Source organism: Rhinichthys klamathensis, unplaced genomic scaffold (genome assembly GCF_029890125.1).
Source record: "Rhinichthys klamathensis goyatoka isolate OS25496 unplaced genomic scaffold, OSU_Roscu_1.1 h1tg001050l_1, whole genome shotgun sequence".
In the NCBI taxonomy this organism is placed as follows: domain Eukaryota; kingdom Metazoa; phylum Chordata; class Actinopteri; order Cypriniformes; family Leuciscidae; genus Rhinichthys; species Rhinichthys klamathensis.
Genome location: NW_026607321.1, coordinates 202,264 through 223,489, shown reverse-complemented (window position 1 = coordinate 223,489; position 21,226 = coordinate 202,264). Strand labels below are relative to the sequence as shown.

Sequence of the window (21,226 nt, the reverse complement as noted above, 5' to 3'; positions counted from 1 at the left end):
TCATAAGTGCATCTATCCATCGTAAAAGTGCATCTGTCCATCATAAAAGTGCATCTATACATCATAAAAGTGCATCTGTCCATCATAAAAGTGCATCTATCCATCATAAAAGTGCATCTGTCCATCATAAAAGTGCATCTATCCGATTGATTATAATTCGTCTGAGGATGAGTTCAGGGTGAGTAAATCATGGGCTGATTTTCGTTTTTGGGTGAACTATCCGTTTAAATGCAGGAATGCACTAACTGATCTCTGTTTCAGCTGTCGGAGTCGTCAGGCGGAGTACGATCTAGTGGGAGGAGACAGTCTCGGCTGCCACTTCACTTCTATCCTTCAGAGCACAGGCCTCCAGTACCGAGACTTCATCCACATCAGCTTTCATAACCAGGTGACGTCTCAGGGTCCCACACCCGCGTGCAGCAGAGGGTCAAACTGGAGTGGGGGTTCAAACCTCTCCCGTCCCACTCCCATTCACTCCCACTCCCGGAATCTGTCAGTTACAGTAAAAATACAGTACAGATCACAGCATGCCCACTGTAGTTGAATAACAATCCAAAATGTAGTTTTTTATGTTATTTTATGTTTTATTTATTAAGCCAGCTTAAACAATGCACACACATTCAATTTAATGTGAATCCTCCTTACACACACACACACACACACACACACACACACACACATACATACACACACACACCTCCTTTCTCAACTCAGACCGTTACTTAAGACCGGCCAGAAATGTCTGTGTGCACAACTGAGGTATCATTTTCAGACAGTAGTTGTGGCTTTCACGTCTGACTCCGTTTTGATTATGATTTATGATTTTCGTGGCTACAAAGTGCATGTAAAGCCTTCTTCTTCTCTTATATTATTGGCACACCAACTTTATTATGCATTACCGCCACCGAAGGTTACGGGTGGAGCACGTCATTCACGTCACCAGCCACACCAAAGCAAACAGGAGAGCATAAAGACACAGGATAACTAAAATTTAGTTCAAAATTAAAATATATAGTTTATAGAGAGCCTAAGCCCCGCCCCTCCGCTTCCGGCTCATGGGACCTTATTTCGGAAAACATATGTATGGTAGTCAATGGCGAGAGACAACTTATCTTTTTATTCCGTCTGAACTGTGCCCTGAATTACACATATGATGTTTGTCCATTTAAAAGATGATTCTGAAAGTCAAGAAAGTCGCAGTTTGTCATAAAACTGAAGAGTAACATTTAGTTTTATGTGAAAATCGCTCGATGAACTACATCTCCCGGGAAGCGAAACAACGAGCGAGATCCGCTGCTCGTGTGCAGTGCAGTCTGGTACAAAACACTCGATGACGGCGTAACGTTACGATTATAACGCAAGACTATAGAAACAATGACAGACGTTAGCTTCGCTAAAGTGAGCTTCGGTAAAGTTAGCTTCAGTAAAGTTAGCTTCGGTAAAGTTAGCTTCGGTAAAGTTAGCTTCGGTAAAGTGAGCTTCAGTAAAGTTAGCTTCAGTAAAGATAGCTTCAGTAAAGTTAGCTTCGGTAAAGTGAGCTTCAGTAAAGTTATCTTCGGTAAAGATCGCTTCGGTAAAGATCGCTTCGGTAAAGTTAGCTTCAGTAAAGTTAGCTTCAGTAAAGTTAGCTTCGGTAAAGTGAGCTTCAGTAAAGTTAGCTTCGGTAAAGTGAGCTTCAGTAAAGTTATCTTCGGTAAAGTGAGCTTCAGTAAAGTTATCTTCGGTAAAGTGAGCTTCGGTAAAGTGAGCTTCAGTAAAGTTAGCTTCGGTAAAGTGAGCTTCAGTAAAGTTAGCTTCGCTAAAGTTAGCTTCGGTAAAGTGAGCTTCAGTAAAGTTAGCTTCGCTAAAGTTAGCTTCGGTAAAGTGAGCTTCAGTAAAGTTAGCTTCGGTAAAGTTAGCTTCGGTAAAGTGAGCTTCAGTAAAGTTAGCTTCGGTAAAGTGAGCTTCAGTAAAGTTAGCTTCAGTAAAGTGAGCTTCAGTAAAGTTATCTTCGCTAAAGTTATCTTCGGTAAAGTGAGCTTCGGTAAAGTTAGCTTCGGTAAAGTGAGCTTCGGTAAAGTGAGCTTCGGTAAAGTGAGCTTCGGTAAAGTGAGCTTCAGTAAAGTTAGCTTCGGTAAAGTGAGCTTCGGTAAAGTTAGCTTCGGTAAAGTGAGCTTCGGTAAAGTTAGCTTCAGTAAAGTTAGCTTCGGTAAAGTGAGCTTCAGTAAAGTTATCTTCGGTAAAGTGAGCTTCGGTAAAGTTAGCTTCGGTAAAGTTAGCTTCGGTAAAGTTAGCTTCGGTAAAGTTAGCTTCGGTAAAGTGAGCTTCAGTAAAGTTAGCTTCGGTAAAGTGAGCTTCAGTAAAGTTAGCTTCAGTAAAGTGAGCTTCAGTAAAGTTATCTTCGCTAAAGTTAGCTTCGGTAAAGTGAGCTTCAGTAAAGTTTGCTTCGGTAAAGTTAGCTTCGGTAAAGTGAGCTTCGGTAAAGTGAGCTTCGGTAAAGTGAGCTTCAGTAAAGTGAGCTTCAGTAAAGTTAGCTTCGGTAAAGTGAGCTTCGGTAAAGTTAGCTTCGGTAAAGTGAGCTTCAGTAAAGTTAGCTTCAGTAAAGTTAGCTTCGGTAAAGTGAGCTTCAGTAAAGTGAGCTTCGGTAAAGTGAGCTTCGGTAAAGTGAGCTTCAGTAAAGTTAGCTTCAGTAAAGTTAGCTTCGGTAAAGTGAGCTTCAGTAAAGTGAGCTTCGGGAAAGTGAGCTTCAGTAAAGTTAGCTTCAGTAAAGTCAGCTTCAGTAAAGTGAGCTTCAGTAAAGTTAGCTTCAGTAAAGTTAGCTTCAGTAAAGTTATCTTCAGTAAAGTTATCTTCAGTAAAGTTATCTTCAGTAAAGTTAGCTTCAGTAAAGTGAGCTTCGGTAAAGTGAGCTTCGGTAAAGTTAGCTTCAGTAAAGTTAGCTTCGGTAAAGTGAGCTTCAGTAAAGTTATCTTCAGTAAAGTTAGCTTCAGTAAAGTTAGCATCAGTAAAGTTAGCATCAGTAAAGTTAGCTTCAGTAAAGTTATCTTCGGTAAAGTGAGCTTCGGTAAAGTTAGCTTCGGTAAAGTTAGCTTCGGTAAAGTTAGCTTCGGTAAAGTTAGCTTCGGTAAAGTGAGCTTCAGTAAAGTTAGCTTCGGTAAAGTGAGCTTCAGTAAAGTTAGCTTCAGTAAAGTGAGCTTCAGTAAAGTTATCTTCGCTAAAGTTAGCTTCGGTAAAGTGAGCTTCAGTAAAGTTTGCTTCGGTAAAGTTAGCTTCGGTAAAGTGAGCTTCGGTAAAGTGAGCTTCGGTAAAGTGAGCTTCAGTAAAGTGAGCTTCAGTAAAGTTAGCTTCGGTAAAGTTAGCTTCGGTAAAGTGAGCTTCAGTAAAGTTAGCTTCAGTAAAGTTAGCTTCGGTAAAGTGAGCTTCAGTAAAGTTATCTTCGGTAAAGTGAGCTTCGGTAAAGTTAGCTTCAGTAAAGTTAGCTTCAGTAAAGTTAGCTTCGGTAAAGTGAGCTTCAGTAAAGTGAGCTTCGGGAAAGTGAGCTTCAGTAAAGTTAGCTTCAGTAAAGTCAGCTTCAGTAAAGTGAGCTTCAGTAAAGTTAGCTTCAGTAAAGTTAGCTTCAGTAAAGTTATCTTCAGTAAAGTTATCTTCAGTAAAGTTATCTTCAGTAAAGTTATCTTCGCTAAAGTTAGCTTCAGTAAAGTGAGCTTCGGTAAAGTGAGCTTCGGTAAAGTGAGCTTCAGTAAAGTTAGCTTCGGTAAAGTGAGCTTCAGTAAAGTTATCTTCAGTAAAGTTAGCTTCAGTAAAGTTAGCATCAGTAAAGTTAGCATCAGTAAAGTTAGCATCAGTAAAGAAGATAGCTTCGGTAAAGTTACCATCAGTAAAGTTAGCATCAGTAAAGATAGCTACGGTAAAGTTAGCTTCAGTAAAGTTAGCATCAGAAAAGATAGCTTCGGTAAAGTTAGCTTCAGTAAAGTTCAAATCAAAACAATTCAAACCAGATCAAAATATTTGTTGTCTCTCGCCATTGACTACCATACAATATTTTTCCGAAATAAGGTCCCATGGTGGTCGACCGGAATGGGAGGGACTTAGACTCTCTATTTATATAAACGGTACATTTATGAATAAAGTTGAGTATCATAGTGTTATTACGATTCCCGGTCCCGCTGATATTTTTTCCCGTCCCAATCACGTGATTAATGGTGATTTTTGTCAGCCTCTATGCAGTGCCAGAATGCCTACAGCGATGTCTCTTTATTCCGTAGATCTACGAGATCCCGTTTTTCGTGGCGTTGGATCATAAGCGGGAGGCGGTCCTTGTTGCTGTGAGGGGGACGCTGTCGCTTAAGGTGAGTTTAAATCATCGGTCATACACTGATAATTATCAGGATGCTCTGAAGAAAGAAAGCAAACATGTTTGACAAACCATCCTTCACTCATACCTAAATCTGCAGATGTGCATATTATGTGGTATTTCCATAAACAAATTACACTCTTGAGGTCTGCCAATCATTCCTGAAGGGACTTTTTATATGTAGGGCTTTCGATTTAACACGTTAATTTAATTGATTAGTTAAGAAAACATTTAAAAATAATTAAATGATGCCTATAGAATGCTATGGAAGCTGGTTTCCGCCACTGAAAAAAAAAAAAAAAAAAATTGCGACTTTTTATCTCACAATTGCGAGATATGAAGTCAAAATTGTGAGAAATAAAGTCGCAATTGCGAGATATAAAGTTGCAATACTGAGAAATAGTCGCAATTGCGAGAAAAAAAGGCAGAATTGAGACTTTTTATCTCACAATTCTGACTTTTTCTCACAATTGCGACTATCTCGAAATTCTGACTCGAAATTCTGACTTTATAACACGCAATTGTGACTTTATTTCACGCAATTCTGACTTTATAACACACAATTGCGACTTTATTTCACGCAATTCTGACTTTATAACACACAATTGCGACTTTATTTCACGCAATTCTGACTTTATAACACACAATTGCGACTTTATAACACAATTGCGACTTTATTTCACGCAATTCTGACTTTATAACACACAATTGCAACTTTATATCTCACAATTCTGACTTTATGACACACAATTGTGACTTTATAACACACAATTGCAACTTTATATCTCACAATTCTGACTTTATGACACACAATTCTGACTTTATAACACACAATTGCAACTTTATATCTCACAATTCTGACTTTATGACACACAATTGTGACTTTATAACACACAAACGCGACTTTATTTCACGCAATTCTGACTTTACAACACCATTGCGACTTTATAACACACAATTGCGACTTTATTTCACGCAATTCTGACTTTACAACACTATTGCGACTTTATAACACACAATTGCGACTTTATTTCATGCAATTCTGACTTTATAACACACAATTGCGACTTAATATCACGCAATTCTGACTTTATCACACACAATTGCGACTTTATTTCACGCAATTCTGACTTTATAACACACAATTGCGACTTTATAACACAATTGCGACTTTATTTCACGCAATTCTGACTTTATAACACACAATTGCAACTTTATATCTCACAATTCTGACTTTGACACACAATTGCGACTTTATATCTCGCAATTCTGACTTTATAACACACAATTGCGACTTTATAACACAATTGCGACTTTATTTCACGCAATTCTGACTTTATAACACACAATTGCAACTTTATATCTCACAATTCTGACTTTATGACACACAATTGTGACTTTATATCTCGCAATTCTGACTTTATATCTCGCAATTTTGACTTTATCTCGCAATTCTGACTTTATAACACAAACGCGACTTTATTTCACGCAATTCTGACTTTACAACACTATTGCGACTTTATAACACACAATTGCGACTTTATTTCACGCAATTCTGACTTTATAACACACAATTGCGACTTTATATCACGCAATTCTGACTTTATAACACACAATTGCGACTTTATTTCCCGCAATTCTGACTTTATAACACACAATTGCGACTTTATTTCTCACAATTCTGACTTTACAACACTATTGCGACTTTATAACACAATTGCGACTTTATTTCACGCAATTCTGACTTTATAACACACAATTGCAACTTTATATCTCACAATTCTGACTTTATGACACACAATTGTGACTTTATATCTCGCAATTCTGACTTTATATCTCGCAATTTTGACTTTATAACACACAAACGCGACTTTATTTCACGCAATTCTGACTTTACAACACCATTGCGACTTTATAACACACAATTGCGACTTTATTTCACGCAATTCTGACTTTACAACACTATTGCGACTTTATAACACACAATTGCGACTTTATATCACGCAATTCTGACTTTATAACACACAATTGCGACTTTATTTCACGCAATTCTGACTTTATAACACACAATTGCGACTTTATAACACAATTGCGACTATTTCACGCAATTCTGACTTTATAACACACAATTGCAACTTTATATCTCACAATTCTGACTTTATGACACACAATTGCGACTTTATATCTCGCAATTCTGACTTTATAACACACAATTGCGACTTTATAACACAATTGCGACTTTATTTCACGCAATTCTGACTTTATAACACACAATTGCAACTTTATATCTCGCAATTCTGACTTTATATCTCGCAATTGTGACTTTATATCTCGCAACTCTGACTTTATATCTCGCAATTTTGACTTTATATCTCGCAATTCTGACTTTATAACACACAATTGCGACTTTATTTCACGCAATTCTGACTTTATAACACACAAATGCGACTTTATTTCACGCAATTCTGACTTTACAACACTATTGCGACTTTATAACACACAATTGCGACTTTATTTCACGCAATTCTGACTTTATAACACACAATTGCGACTTTATTTCTCACAATTCTGACTTTATAACACACAATTGCGACTTTATTTCTCACAATTCTGACTATAACACACAATTGCAACTTTATATCTCACAATTCTGACTTTATAACACACAATTGCGACTTTATTTCACGCCATTCTGACTTTATAACACAATTGCGACTTTATTTCACGCAATTCTGACTTTACAACACTATTACGACTTTATAACACGCAATTCTGACTTTATAACACGCAATTGTGAGAAAAAAAGTCAGAATTGTGAGATAAAAAGTCGCAATTACCTTTTTTATTTTTCATTCTGTGGTGGAAACAACCTTCCATAGAATGCAGATAGAATTACCCTAAAATTCAAGATATCAGGGCAAAAATGCCCCTGTATGAGTTTTTGTCGCATATTTATATCACTGTACTTGTGTCATACACTGATCGGTCTGCGCTACGAGTGTAATACAGGAGAAACTCGAAAAATTAGAATATGGTGCAAAAGTTCATTTATTTCAGTAATTCAACTTAAAAGGTGAAACTAATATATTATATAGACTCATTACATGCAAAGTGAGATATTTCAAGCCTTTATTTGTTATAATTGTGATGATTATGGCTTACAGCTTATGAAAACCTTTTCACAATATTCTAATTTTGAATTTGGGGTTTTCATAAGCTGTAATCCATAATCATCACAATTATAACAAATAAAGGCTTGAAATATCTCACTTTGCATGTAATGAGTCTATATAATATATTAGTTTCACCTTTTAAGTTGCTGTATATCGTGTCACAATATATCGCAATACAAAAATGTAACAATATGTATCGTATAGTTCACCAAAAATAAAATTTCTTGAGGAAGAAATTCAAGTTTTCAGGGTTTTAGTGTCAGTACTGCATTAAACTGCTGTATATAATGTTGAATATAATGTATAATAATGCAATGGGGGATATTTGTGTCCTGATAATGGCAAATGTCTGATGTTACCAGGAAAAAGTGTCCTACATTATTTTAAATATATCTAGTCAGTGACAGAGATCAAGCATATTCGTGTGAACTAATTCTGTATTTTCAGCTTCAGAATTATGAATACATTGCAATATGTTTGCAGGACGTGTTGACGGATCTCTCCGCTGAGTGTGAGAATATTTCTGTCGAAGGCGTGTCGGGAACCTGCTATGCTCACAAGGTAACCAAATCCCAAGGGTACACTTATATTTCTCACATTCATCAAGTCCATCAGAAGCACATCAGAGGCTAGCCTGAACATCTGTCTGTCGCAGGGCATTTCTCAGGCGGCGCATTACATCTACAAGAAACTGGTCAACGATGGGATTCTGAGCCAGGCGTTCAACATCGCACCTGTGAGAGCTTTACCTGAGCTTTGTTCTCCTGTGGCAGTGGACTCGCTCTGATTGTGTGATTGTGTGATTGTGTGTGTGTGTGTGTGTGTGTGTGTGTGTGTGTTTGCAGGAGTATAAGCTGGTCATCACAGGTCACAGTCTGGGTGCAGGAACGGCGTCTCTGCTGGCTGTGCTTCTGCACAACACACACCCCACACTGGAGTGCTTCGCTTTCTCTCCACCAGGGGGCCTGATGAGGTAATGTCACACACACACACACACACACACACACACACACACACACACACACACACACACACACACACGCACACACACACACACCCACACACTCACACACACACACACGCACCCCACACTGGAGTGCTTCGCTTTCTCTCCACCAGGGGGCCTGATGAGGTAATGTCACACACACACACACACACACACACACACACACACACACACACACACACACCCCCCACACTGGAGTGCTTCGCTTTCTCCCCACCAGGGGGCCTGATGAGGTAATGTCACACACAGACACACACACACACCCCACACTGGAGTGCTTCCCTTTCTCTCCACCAGGGGGCCTGATGAGGTAATGTCACACACACACACACACACACACACACACCCCACACTGGAGTGCTTCGCTTTCTCTCCACCAGGGGGCCTGATGAGGTAATGTCACACACCCACACACACACACTCACACACACACACACACACGCACCCCCACACTGGAGTGCTTCTCATTCTCTCCACCAGGGGGCCTGATGAGGTAATGTCACACACACACACGCACACACAAACACACACACACACCCCACACTGGAGTGCTTCGCTTTCTCTCCACCGGGGGGGGGGGGGGGCCTGATGAAGTAATGTGACACACACACACACACACACACACACACACTCACTCACTCTCTCTCACTCTCTCTCTCTCTCTCTCTCTCTCTCTCTCTCTCTCTCTCTCTCTCTCTCTCTCTCTCTCTCTCTCACACACACACACACATTCACACACTCTCACACACACACACACTTTCTCTCTCTCGCTCTCTCACTCACACACACACACACACAGTATATACAATATATAATAATATATATACAATTATATAATCCACATATATTAAACAAACTTATGTTAGATGCGATTAATCATGATTAATTGATTTGACAGCACTAATATATATATACTGTATATATAAATGACACATATAATAGGAATAATTGGAAGGAATATGGAATAATTAAGATGTTTTAAAAAGATTATTTTGCTCACCAAGGCTGCATTTATTTGTTCAAAAATACAGTAAAAACTGTAATAATGTGAAATATTATTACAAATTGAAAGAACTGTTGTCTATTGTAATGTATTTTTAGATGTATTTTATTCCTGTGATCAAAGCTGAATTTTTAGTGTCACGTGATCTTTCAGAAATGATTCACATTTATTTGAAATCGAAAACTATATCATTAAAATTATTATAATTATTATAAATAATTATTCAAACCATTTGTATCATCATCGTTTTGAACTGGTATCTGCTGTCTCCCGTCAGTAAAGCGCTGGCCGATTACTCGAAGCAGTTCGTCGTCTCGGTGGTGCTGGGAAAAGATCTTGTGCCCAGGTGAGGTTTATTTATATCGCCACATCGTTTGCGTTTATGAAACTGTGGCTATCGTGTGTGTGTGTGTGTGTGTGTGTGTGTGTGTGTGTGACTTCTGTTTGTACTGTACGTCTCATATCACTTCCTCAAACTGACTGGCCTCGCCTGCTTTCTGCAGATTGAGTATTCCAAACATGGAAGACCTGAAAAGAAGATTATTAAAAGTGGTGTCTAACTGCAGTAAACCAAAGGTAAGATTATTCTCCAAGCGTAAACAACACATCCTCCACTCGCGGGTCCAAATAACCCCAAGCCCCAACATTTTTTAAATTTTTTTTATTGATGTTGTAAGACATAAATACACATCTGGTCATATATAATCAGGGCCTGAATTTCGTTTTGGAAAATGGGGGGGAAATCCCCCGTTAGATGATTCTCATGGGGGGGGGGGGGGGGGAAGGGGGGGCATTTTTTCCAAACAAAATTATTACATTTATCTTGCCTAAATGTTTGCGCTCATTGCATTTTTACAATGGGGTAATATTGTTGTTAAGAATTTACACATCACAAGGAAGCTTGATTTAAATTATTTAATTAAACTGAAAAAAGTAGCACAAATAAATACAATAGAATACAAATACAAACAAAGTTTTGGAATAGGTCTAACCAGAGGTGGGAGACTTGAGACTTACTGACTAGATCTCTGAAAAGACTCGACTTGACTTTAGACTTGCTCCTTGTGACTTTAGACTTGACTCAGTCTTGTGCCTATTTACTTGAAATGACTTGTTGAAAAAAAAAAAAAATTCAATTATTGTGTATTTTTTATTCGTCATAAGAGGGAGCGCGGGCGGTAATGCACTCACTCTGTGTGTGCATTTCTATTTCTAACATGTCTGCAGCGTTGAGCGATGTAGCCAATCACAGACATGTGTGTTGATTTCTAGGAACGCAATGGCCAATCAGAAGCATTTACGATAGACTCCCCTCACCGCTCAAAACTGACCTTTTGTTCAGTGCTGAATTCTGTATGCTGGCAAATCCTCGAATTATAACAAACAAAGTGTATATATTTTGAAAGCTTCATTGATAATAACAGAGATGTGTGAGATCGCGATGAACTGATGTCAGCTTTTTAGGAATTATTAAGGGAGCGCAGTCATGCCAAACCATGGACGCAGGAGCTGCTTGCTTTTATGTCTAACAGTGGTTTGTGTGTTAATGCTTTAATAACAAATAATTTATCAGGAGCATTTATGCTCATGTGTATGGTGGCGACACATAGGCTAACTTAAAAGTATTTGGAGGTAGGCTACAGAAAAAAGTCTTTTTGCGGGCGGGAGCGGGACAAAACATGAATGTTGCGGGCGGGAGAAAGTAATATAGAAAGTAGTTGAGAACGTCAGTTATAACGACCCACGTATTAAAAAATAGTCGGGTTTAAATCATTTAAATTATTAGATTTGTTTTCTTAAAATTTCCATATAATATTTTGTGTTATGGGATCAAATCACCTGGATATTTAGAGTAAGAACATACAAACTTTGGCATACAGTAGCCTACTAATTTACAATGCAATATCTTTTTAGTTGTTTTTTTTACAAGATGGGAAAAGTTGTATTAATTCTTGTTGACTTGTGTTCATTTAATTTATTTTTATTTTAGAGCATTTAAAGTGCTTCTTAATGCTAATTTATTAAGTTAATTTATTTATTTTTGTAACCCATCAGCCCTCTGTGTCTAAATAAGTAATAAAAGTCCCAGAGTTAAAAAATGTGTAAAACTAGCCTGTGTGTGACTTGACTTGACTTGACTTGACTTGACTTGACTTGACTTGACTTGACTTGACTTGACCCTTACAACAGAATGACTTGACTTGACTTTGACTTGCAATGTTAAGACTTGTACTTGACTTGAGACTTGCATTTAGTGACTTACTCCCACCTCTGGGTCTAACACTAGTATTCATATACAGAAACTAAATAAAGTAATCAAATGGAAAATAACACTGGGTTGTATTTTAGTCCTGAATAAATTAAATACATAGGCTATTAATCCTGATTCCTTTAACTTAAAGCTGTCTTTTGTTGTTTTGACAACAAAATTAATGACACACACACATATGGCTGCCGTCACTTTAAGAGCTAGTGCACGGATCCTGTGTTCATTATACTGGCATGCGTTTTATGCTTATTAAAGACAAAACCGACTATGTTTAGAGTATACTCACGAACACCGAAATTGACCATTTTGCGTGTTAAAGCAATATAATCCGCGAAAAATAACTTTTGTTACTAGCCAGCTGTTTTTGAGGCGGATTTTCTATGAATGTGCGCATAGAAAATCATCTCAGAGAGCGCGCGAGCACTGACTAGTTTAAAATCGCTTGAATGTTTAAACTGGTAAGACTTAAAAAGACGTGCAAATGGTAAACTTCAGTCACGATGCACTGCTGGCCCGATGTATTATCGCCGCAGCGCTTGATGCTTGCCTTGCACAACACATTTTGAGAGAAGAGATAGAAGACACCGCTGAACACTCACGCTGTTTGTGAAATTGCGTCTGGAAGATAGTTGTTAAAAGAATGATTTGATTTTATAATCTGTGTGGATTACGATTGCGGGAATTTCCCGCATTATTAATCGGAGACCTGTGGGAATGATTAGAATTATGCGCAATACCCGCAATCCCGCGCCGAAATTCCAGCCCTGTATAATACATAATTTTTTATCTTGTCCTACATCATCTTTTTTCCCCAAAACGAAAAGCAAAACAAACCAGGGAGTGCCTCAGGTATTATGTTTCACACAAAGTCTAATCCTATTGGCCGAATACATTTCAAGAATCCATTACACAACCTCTCAAATTTATCCATTTCAAATCTACAAGTGGAAGTCAGTTTCTCCATAATGGATATATCATGCATCACATCAACCCAATTTTGCTTTCTTGGCTAGTAATTCCCTTTTTTCCTGCTAGTAACATGATTTAAAACATTTAACAATTCAGATTCTTTTTGCCTTGCATATTAAGAATTCCCAAATTAAATGTGTCAAAAGTGAAAGGGAGATTAATCCGTAAAATCTTGTCCATACATTCTTTAAGTTCCACTTAATATTTGTTTGTTTTTTTGTCCAGAAAGCTTATTTTATTTCGTTTTGATAATATTTTTTTCTATTTTTTAATGCTATTTTTTTTGTTATATATTTTTTTGTGTTATGTTTTATTATTATTTATCTTTAAATTACTTGATTTAATCAATAAATAAATAGTAATATAAGCACATTCCTCACATTCTTTTAACTTAAATTCAAAATAACTCACAATTTCATGCCGAAACCTTTTAATTCAGCTCAAAATATCTTACATTGTGTCTTTGCCGAAAAAATATACAGGTGAAACTCGAAAAATTTGAATATCGTGCAAAAGTTCATAATTTAAAAAGTGAAACTAATATATTATATAGACTCATTACATGCAAAGTGAGATATTTCAAGCCTTTATTTGTTATAATTGTGATGATTATGGCTTACAGCTTATGAAAACCCCAAATTCAAAATTAGAATATTGTGAAAAGGTTTTCAAGCCCTAATCATCAACATTATAACAAATAAAGGCTTGAAATATCTCACTTTGCATGTAATGAGTCTATATAATATATTAGTTTCACCTTTTAAGTTGAATTACTGAAATAAATGAACTTTTGCACCATATTCTAATTTTTCCAGTTTCACCTGTATATAACATGATATTTCATGACTCTAGATGGCCTTATAGCTCTATATGGAGCAATTGAGCTGTTCCGCTGGGTCCTAAAGTCAGTTCCCTCCAGTATGTATTCAGATACACATGTAGACATTATAAAATAATTTTTTGGTAAAGTTTTATCATTTTTAGGACGCTTTCCATTCATTCCTATGGGGGTCAGGTTGACCCGCGAGGGAAGGATTTGTTACTGTTTAAAATATCAACAACAAAACTCCTCGATTCCATTACATTTTTTTGTGTGTGTATTCGTGGTTCAAGTGCGACAGACGACTTGGACTCTCTGATGAACACTCAATCTTATTATATTTTTTAAATGAGGGTTAAACTTGCTTTTACTATCGGTGGGTTCAGGGAAGTTTTGGGAAGTCGTGTTTACGACGGCATGCACTCAAGATGGCGGTGTACTTTCTCTTAATTAATTACAAATAAAAATACTGCAAGGTTCTTAAGCTCTAGTTCTAGAAAAATGAAGAACAAAGAAATGAGCATCAGGTGTACTTTGTTTTGTTTTTTTATGTTTTTTATTCATTTATGAAGCCACTGCAAACTTCATTGTTACATATTACATTGTGATACCATCATATTTTGTGCAGGCAATTGTCTTAATGCACTATAAATAGAAAAGCCTGACAATATCACTGCTAAATGCCTGTAAGTATTGTGGTTTTCCATCATGTTTCTCACTGACACGCACACAACTCGTCAAGATCGGGGCTTAGAGAAAATCCCAAACTTCCCACTCGTATTTACGACTTTCATGTGCGTTCAACTCGGGAAATACGATCATACGAGATGACTTGAACGCTTCGTCTCTCTCTCTCTCTCTCTCTCTCTCTCTCTCTCTCAGTACAAGATATTAATGCACGGCTGCTGGTACGAGGTGTTTGGAGGAACTCCTGATGATTTCCCCACGGAGATGGAGAACCGAAGAGAGGAGGAGCTTAACCATCCGTTGCTAGGCGAGGAGAGTCTGTTGGTGCGACGCTCGACAACCTATCAGAGCCTGTCGTCTGACGACTCGCCCGCCCACCACACACACTTACCCCTGTACCTGCCGGGCCGGGTCATGCACATCACCGAGGACGGGCCCACACGCAGGTCAGAGCCGGCACAACACTCATCACACTTACCTTTAATAATTGAAACTAATAATATATTTTTTAATGAAATGTATAATAAAAAACAGTATCTTAAAAATAATAATTAAAAATAATTGCATACAATATATAATAAAAAAATTAAAAGAGTATTTAATTAAAGGGTGTTTAAAAATATAATAATAAAAAAAAAATGGAGTATTTAATTAAAAAGGTTTTTGTAAATATAATAATTAAAATATTAATTAGAATAATAAATTATAATTATTTATAAATATAATAATTGAAACTAATAATATATATTTTTAAATGAAATGTATAATAAAAAACAGAGTATCTTAAAAATAATAATTAAAAATAGTAATAATAAAAATAATTGAATACAATATATAATAAAAAATTAAAGAGTATTTAATTAAAGGGTGTTTAAAAATATAATAATAAATAATAAAAAAATGAGTTTCTTATTTAAAAGGTTTTTGTAAATATAATAATTAAAATATTAATTACAATAATAAATTATAATTATTTATAAATATAATAATTGAAACTAATAATATATTTTTTAATGAAATGTATAATAAAAAACAGTATCTTAATAATAAAAACTTTAAATTAATTGAATGCAATATATAATAAAACATTAAAAAGAGTATTTAATTAAACGGTGTTTAAAAATATAATAATAAATAATAATAAAAATTAGTATTTAATTAAAAAGGTTTTTGTAAATATAATAATTAAAATATTAATTACAATAATAAATTATAATTATTTATAAATATAATAATTGAAACTAATAATATATATTTTTTAAATAAAAAACAGAGTATCTTAAAAATAATAATTAAAAATAGTAATAATAAAAATAATTGAATACAATACATAATAAAAAATTAAAAAGAGTATTTAATTAAAGGGAGTTTAAAAATATAATAATAAAAAAAATATATAATAAAACCAATTTAAATGGATTGATGTCTGTCGACCTCTTCTCTTCACACAGACACTGCTTCTCTCAGGTGAGGTACCGGGCGGAGTGGGCGAGCGAGACGTCGTTCCGTAACGTTCTGATCAGCCCGAGGATGATGGCGGATCACATGCCGGATGTGGTTCTGCGGGCCCTGAGGAGTCTGACCCGAGATCAGCACCCGTCGGCGCTATGCCCGTCCTCCATGAGCAACAGCCACCTCAACGTCATCTGAGCGTTAACAAACCTCACCTACAGACATTCAACATGCGCATTTATTTCTGCCTTATGATCCCAGTGGTGCGTCTGCTTCACGGACGGCTGTATATTCCCTCCATCATGACATTATTTGCAATGCTGTGTTGTTCAAATGTGAGAATTCATTTCATATTAGTGATCGTGCAAAGACGAGCGATTCAAAAAGTCAGTATTATGAGTGGAGTGTAATGGTGGCGTTATGTTTTTGTGATGTGTCTTTGTCACATGGGAATTGTGTGATCATTTGCCAAAAAGAGTGTTTTGCACTGATTGTAGATCAGTGAAACGCATCCGCCGTATGAGACTCTGATGCATGGCACCGAGCGCATGAAAACATTTCCTCCGCTTCAGATCGCCTGTGCTGTTTCTCCTCTGCAGCCGTTTCAGGTTTTTCAGGGTATCGTGCTTTTTTCAATAATAAAAAATGTTGAGGAAAAATGTATCTGGTCCATGTTGAGAAAAGTGAGATTGAAAAATGCATGTTTATTAGTGGTTCTTGTGAAACAGTGACCACAATTGCTATAAAAAAAAATATATATATATATATGTGTGTGTGTGTTTGTGTGTATATGCGTAAACTTGAAAAATTAGAATATCGTGCAAAAGTTAATGTATTTCAGTAATTCAAATTAAAAGGTGAAACTAATATTTAGTATATATATAACTATATACATATGCATGATTATACTTGTCAGAGGGCTGACATTTCTGTATTTAAAATCCTTTTTTTAATGTAATATTCTAATTTTCTGAGATTTTCATAAGCTGTAAGACATAATCATCAAAATTATAACTTTTGCACAATATTCTAATTTTTCGAGTTTCACCTGTATATGTGCATGAATGTATATATATATGTATGTGTACATATATACTGTATATATACAGTGTGTGTGTGTATATAATATAGTAATAGTTTGTGAAAATAGATTACAGAAACTGGTCACTTGTTGATTCCCTCTTGACACGTTCAGATAATAAAATATAAATGTAATTTTCAATCAACAAGCTATTTAATTGCGGTGTTTATATGCAAATATTTAAATGCCAATTTAAGAGTAAAACTAAACAAACGAACCGAAAAAACACAAGTTTGAAGGGTGTCAACAAACGCCCTGGCTCCTCCCCCTTCCCCAGTGGAGCGTGACGTCATCATGTGACGGTCGGGACTCGGGACTCTAGTACTTAACGACTGCCGTTTAGTGCAGATTATCCCGGTATAAAAAAACCGAGACGAGTTAGCTTGACAACGGAGAGGTTTTTATTTTCTCTAAATGTTGAAGGGGCTTCCAAAAAAAGTTACTCGTAAATGTAGTCCAACACTAGTAAACCGAGATCTCGACGGTTAGCGCGCGAGCTGTCCCCTGCTAGCGTCTTAAAGTAAAGTAAAAGCGAAGTAAAGATGGAGTTGGAGGAGGGTGTGCTTTACCAGGAGGACCCGGGCACTTCTGCGATGATGTCCGAGCGGGTGTCCGGCTTGGCGAGCTCCATTTACCGCGAGTTCGAGCGGATGATCGGTAGATACGACGAGGACGTGGTGAAGGAACTTATGCCGCTGGTCGTGGCGGTTCTGGAGAACCTGGACTCGGTGTTCGCGGTGAACCAGGAGCACGAGGTGGACCTGGAGCTCCTGAAGGAGGACAACGAGCAGCTCATGACCCAGTACGAGCGAGAGAAAGCGCTGAGGAAGAGCGCAGAAGAGGTGAGGAGGAATATCTGACAGCACGAGTCAAACTAGGCCACTTGAGGAGCTTTAAAAGTCACTTCTAAAGCTGACAGAGTCGTTGAGGTGAAATATATGCGTGCGGAATGTAAATAAACAGTGGGATTTAACACCTAAAGTGTCTGAGGTAAACATCAGCTGTGGTGCTGGTCTGTGTGAGTCAACGCAAAGTCATAATCATATTTATCCCAAGTATAACTTACTGTGTTTTGAACATTCAATGCGAGACACTACAATCAAAACCTGTTTGTTTTTTTACATGCACTGGTCAGTTTTGAAGTCTATTTTGAGGTTTTCCTTCAGACTAGTGGGAAGAAAACATCCAAAACAAACTTTTAGGCTTTTATTTTAGTGCACATTATCTATTTGCGATGTATATTTCAATTGCAATGCATATATTTAAAGATTTTAAAGAGTCAGAAGCACTTTAAGTGTTCTGTATCTGTATTAAAATAGTGCATTTTAATGCCTCGTTTGTTGGCTATATTTAAACATAACAGAAAACTTGTACAAAACAATTGTCTTAAAGGGTTAGTTCACCTAAAAATGAAAATTATCCCATAATTTACTCACCCCACGGCCCACGCCATCCTCGGTGTATATGCCTTTCATTTTTCATCCAATATTAAAAAATATCCTGGCTCTTCCCAGCTTTATAATGGGAGTGAATGGAGCCTGAGATTTTAAAGCCCAAAAAAGTGCATCCATCCATCATAACAGTAATCCATACGCCTCCAGGGGTTAATAAAGGCCTTCTGAAGCGAAGCCATGCTTTTGTTAGAGAAATATACATATTTATAACGTTATAAATAAACTATAATCACTGGCTTCCGGTAACGACCGTTTGTGAGTCTAGTTCTGGCAGAAGAGTGACCTCTGACCCGACACATGACCTCTGACCCGACACATGACCTCTGACCCGACGCATGACCTCTGACCTGATACATGATGAAGGTGTAGCATAAGCTCAAAGAAGAAACTCAAGCTCCTCCCACATTTCTCTTCAAAAATTCTTGTTTTAGACTTAAAATTCATGACTGGTGTTTTGTTTTGCTCTATCCTCTGTGCTTCCGTGTTCGTCAATACGTCGGGTCAGAGGTCACTCTTTCGCCGAAACTAGACTCGCGTACAGCCGGTACCGGAAGACAGTGATTATAGTTTATAAAGTTATAAATATGGATCTATTTCTTTCAAAAACGCATGGCTTCGCTTCAGAAGGCCTTTATTAACCCCTGGAGGCGTATGGATTACTGTTATGATGGATGGATGTGCTTTTTTGGGCTTTAAAATCTCAGGTACCATTCACTCCCATTATAAAGCTGGGAAGAGTCAGGATATTTTCTAATATAACTCTGTGTGTATAGATTGTGTTTAGATGAAAGAAGAAAGTCATATGGCTTGAGAGTGAGTAAATTATGGGATGATTTTCATTTTTAGGTGAACTAATCCTTTAATATACTGAGATTTAACCAACTGGTGGTAATATAAAGTTAAACGCCTAAGAATCTAGGCTACTTTCCTTAGCTCAAAACCTGTTCAAACTACATCCAGCGCTCGTTAAACACACCTGAAGCAGTTCAGCAATATATCAGTGCGGTCTCTATAAAAGTCCTTATCCGGTGTTCAAAAACAACTGGGAAAGTCAAGGAAATGCATTGGTCAGAAGCTGTTCAGAGTTAAAGCAGCGTTGGATGATTGTTCACAGCAGGGCCATCTCTGACTTTTAACGGGTATGAAAGCGAGGCTGTGAGGGATAGACAAGTTTGTACTGTTATTTATTGTGTTTTTGGATTGTTCTGCTGACAAAAATATCTTTCCAAGTGATCTAGGAGTCTTTCCCTCACAGCCTCGCTTTCATAATTCAAATACCTGTCATGGCGCCGCTCTGAATAAGGTCTATTGTCACCCGTAAAGTGGCATGTATAGAGAGCCTAAGCCCCTCCCCTCCGCTTCCGGCTCATGGGACCTTATTTCGGAAAACATATGTATGGTAGTCAATATGGTAGCGAGAGACAACTTATCTTTTTATTCCGTCTGAACTGTGCCCTGAATTAGACATATGATGTTTGTCAATTTAAAAGGTAATTCTGAAAGTCAAGAAAGTCGCAGTTTGTCATAAAACTGAAGAGTAACATTTAGTTTTATGTGAAAATCGCTCGATGAACTACATCTCCCGGGAAGCGAAACAACGAGCGAGATCCGCTGCTCGTGTGCAGTGCAGTCTGGTACAAAACACTCGATGACGGCGTAACGTTACGATTATAACGTAAGACTATAGAAACAATGACAGACGTTAGCTTCAGTAAAGTTAGCTTCAGTAAAGTTAGCTTCGGTAAAGTTAGCTTCAGTAAAGATCGCTTCGGTAAAGATCGCTTCGGTAAAGATCGCTTCGGTAAAGATCGCTTGGGTAAAGAGAGCTTCGGTACGTTTCAGTAAAGATCGCTTCGGGAAAGATCGCTTCGGTAAAGATCGCTTCGGTAAAGATCGCTTCGGTAAAGATCGCTTCGGTAAAGATCGCTTCGGTAAAGATCGCTTCGGTAAAGAGAGCTTCGGTAAAGAGAGCTTCGGTAAAGAGAGCTTCGGTAAAGAGAGCTTCGGTACGTTTCAGTAAAGATCGCTTCGGTAAAGATCGCTTCGGTAAAGATCGCTTCAGTAAAGTTAGCTTCGGTAAAGAGAGCTTCGGTAAAGAGAGCTTCGGTAAAGAGAGCTTCGGTAAAGATCGCTTCGGTAAAGATGGCTTCGGTAAAGATCGCTTCGGTAAAGATCGCTTCGGTAAAGATCGCTTCGGTAAAGATCGCTTCAGTAAAGTTAGCTTCGGTAAAGTTAGCTTCGGTAAAGATCGCTTCGGTAAAGATCGCTTCGGTAAAGTTAGCTTTAGTAAAGTTAGCTTTAGTAAAGTTAGCTTTAGTAAAGTTAGCTTTGGTGAAGATCGCTTCGGTGAAGATCGCTTCGGTAAAGATCGCTTCGGTAAAGTTAGCTTCAGTAAAGTTAGCTTCAGTAAGGTTAGCTTTAGTAAAGTTAGCTTTAGTAAAGTTAGCTTTAGTAAAGTTAGCTTCGGTGAAGATCGCTTCAGTAAAGTTAGCTTTAGTAAAGTTAGCTTTGGTAAAGATCGCTTCGGTAAAGATCGCTTCGGTAAAGATCGCTTCGGTAAAGTTAGCCTCGGTAAAGATCGCTTCGGTAAAGATCGCTTCAGTAAAGTTAGCTTTAGTAAAGTTAGCTTTAGTAAAGTTAGCTTCAGTAAAGTTAGCTTCAGTAAAGTTAGCTTCGGTAAAGTTAGCCTCGGTAAAGATCGCTTCGGTAAAGATCGCTTCAGTAAAGATCGCTTCAGTAAAGTGAGCTTCGGTAAAGTGAGCTTCAGTAAAGATCGCTTCAGTAAAGTTAGCTTCAGTAAAGATAGCTTCAGTAAAGTTAGCTTCGGTAAAGTTAGCTTCGGTAAAGTTAGCTTCAGTAAAGTTAGCTTCAGTAAAGTTAGCTTCGGTAGAGTGAGCTTCAGTAAAGTTAGCTTCAGTAAAGTTAGCTTCAGTAAAGTTAGCTTCAGTAAAGTTAGCTTCAGTAAAGTTAGCTTCAGTA

General features: G+C 37.3%; 2 protein-coding genes across 3 annotated transcripts in view; both read left to right on the top strand.

The window, feature by feature from the left end:
* Positions 1-16,267, top strand: part of daglb (diacylglycerol lipase, beta) — a 28,785-nt gene extending 12,518 nt beyond the window's left edge. For both annotated transcript variants that reach the window (XM_056244695.1, XM_056244694.1), the window contains 9 exons: positions 262-388; positions 4,245-4,328; positions 7,990-8,067; positions 8,162-8,242; positions 8,352-8,479; positions 9,793-9,861; positions 10,019-10,091; positions 14,456-14,706; positions 15,712-16,267. In XM_056244695.1, coding sequence (XP_056100670.1) covers positions 262-388; positions 4,245-4,328; positions 7,990-8,067; positions 8,162-8,242; positions 8,352-8,479; positions 9,793-9,861; positions 10,019-10,091; positions 14,456-14,706; positions 15,712-15,910 — 1,090 coding nt within the window. In that variant the 3' untranslated portion in view covers positions 15,911-16,267. The remainder of the gene's footprint in view (positions 1-261; positions 389-4,244; positions 4,329-7,989; positions 8,068-8,161; positions 8,243-8,351; positions 8,480-9,792; positions 9,862-10,018; positions 10,092-14,455; positions 14,707-15,711) is intronic.
* An 880-nt stretch (positions 16,268-17,147) lies between these two features.
* spag9b (sperm associated antigen 9b) overlaps positions 17,148-21,226 on the top strand; it is a 100,283-nt gene continuing 96,204 nt past the window's right edge. Inside the window, exon 1 of the mRNA XM_056244697.1 lies at positions 17,148-17,635. Coding sequence (XP_056100672.1) covers positions 17,336-17,635 — 300 coding nt within the window. The 5' untranslated portion in view covers positions 17,148-17,335. The remainder of the gene's footprint in view (positions 17,636-21,226) is intronic.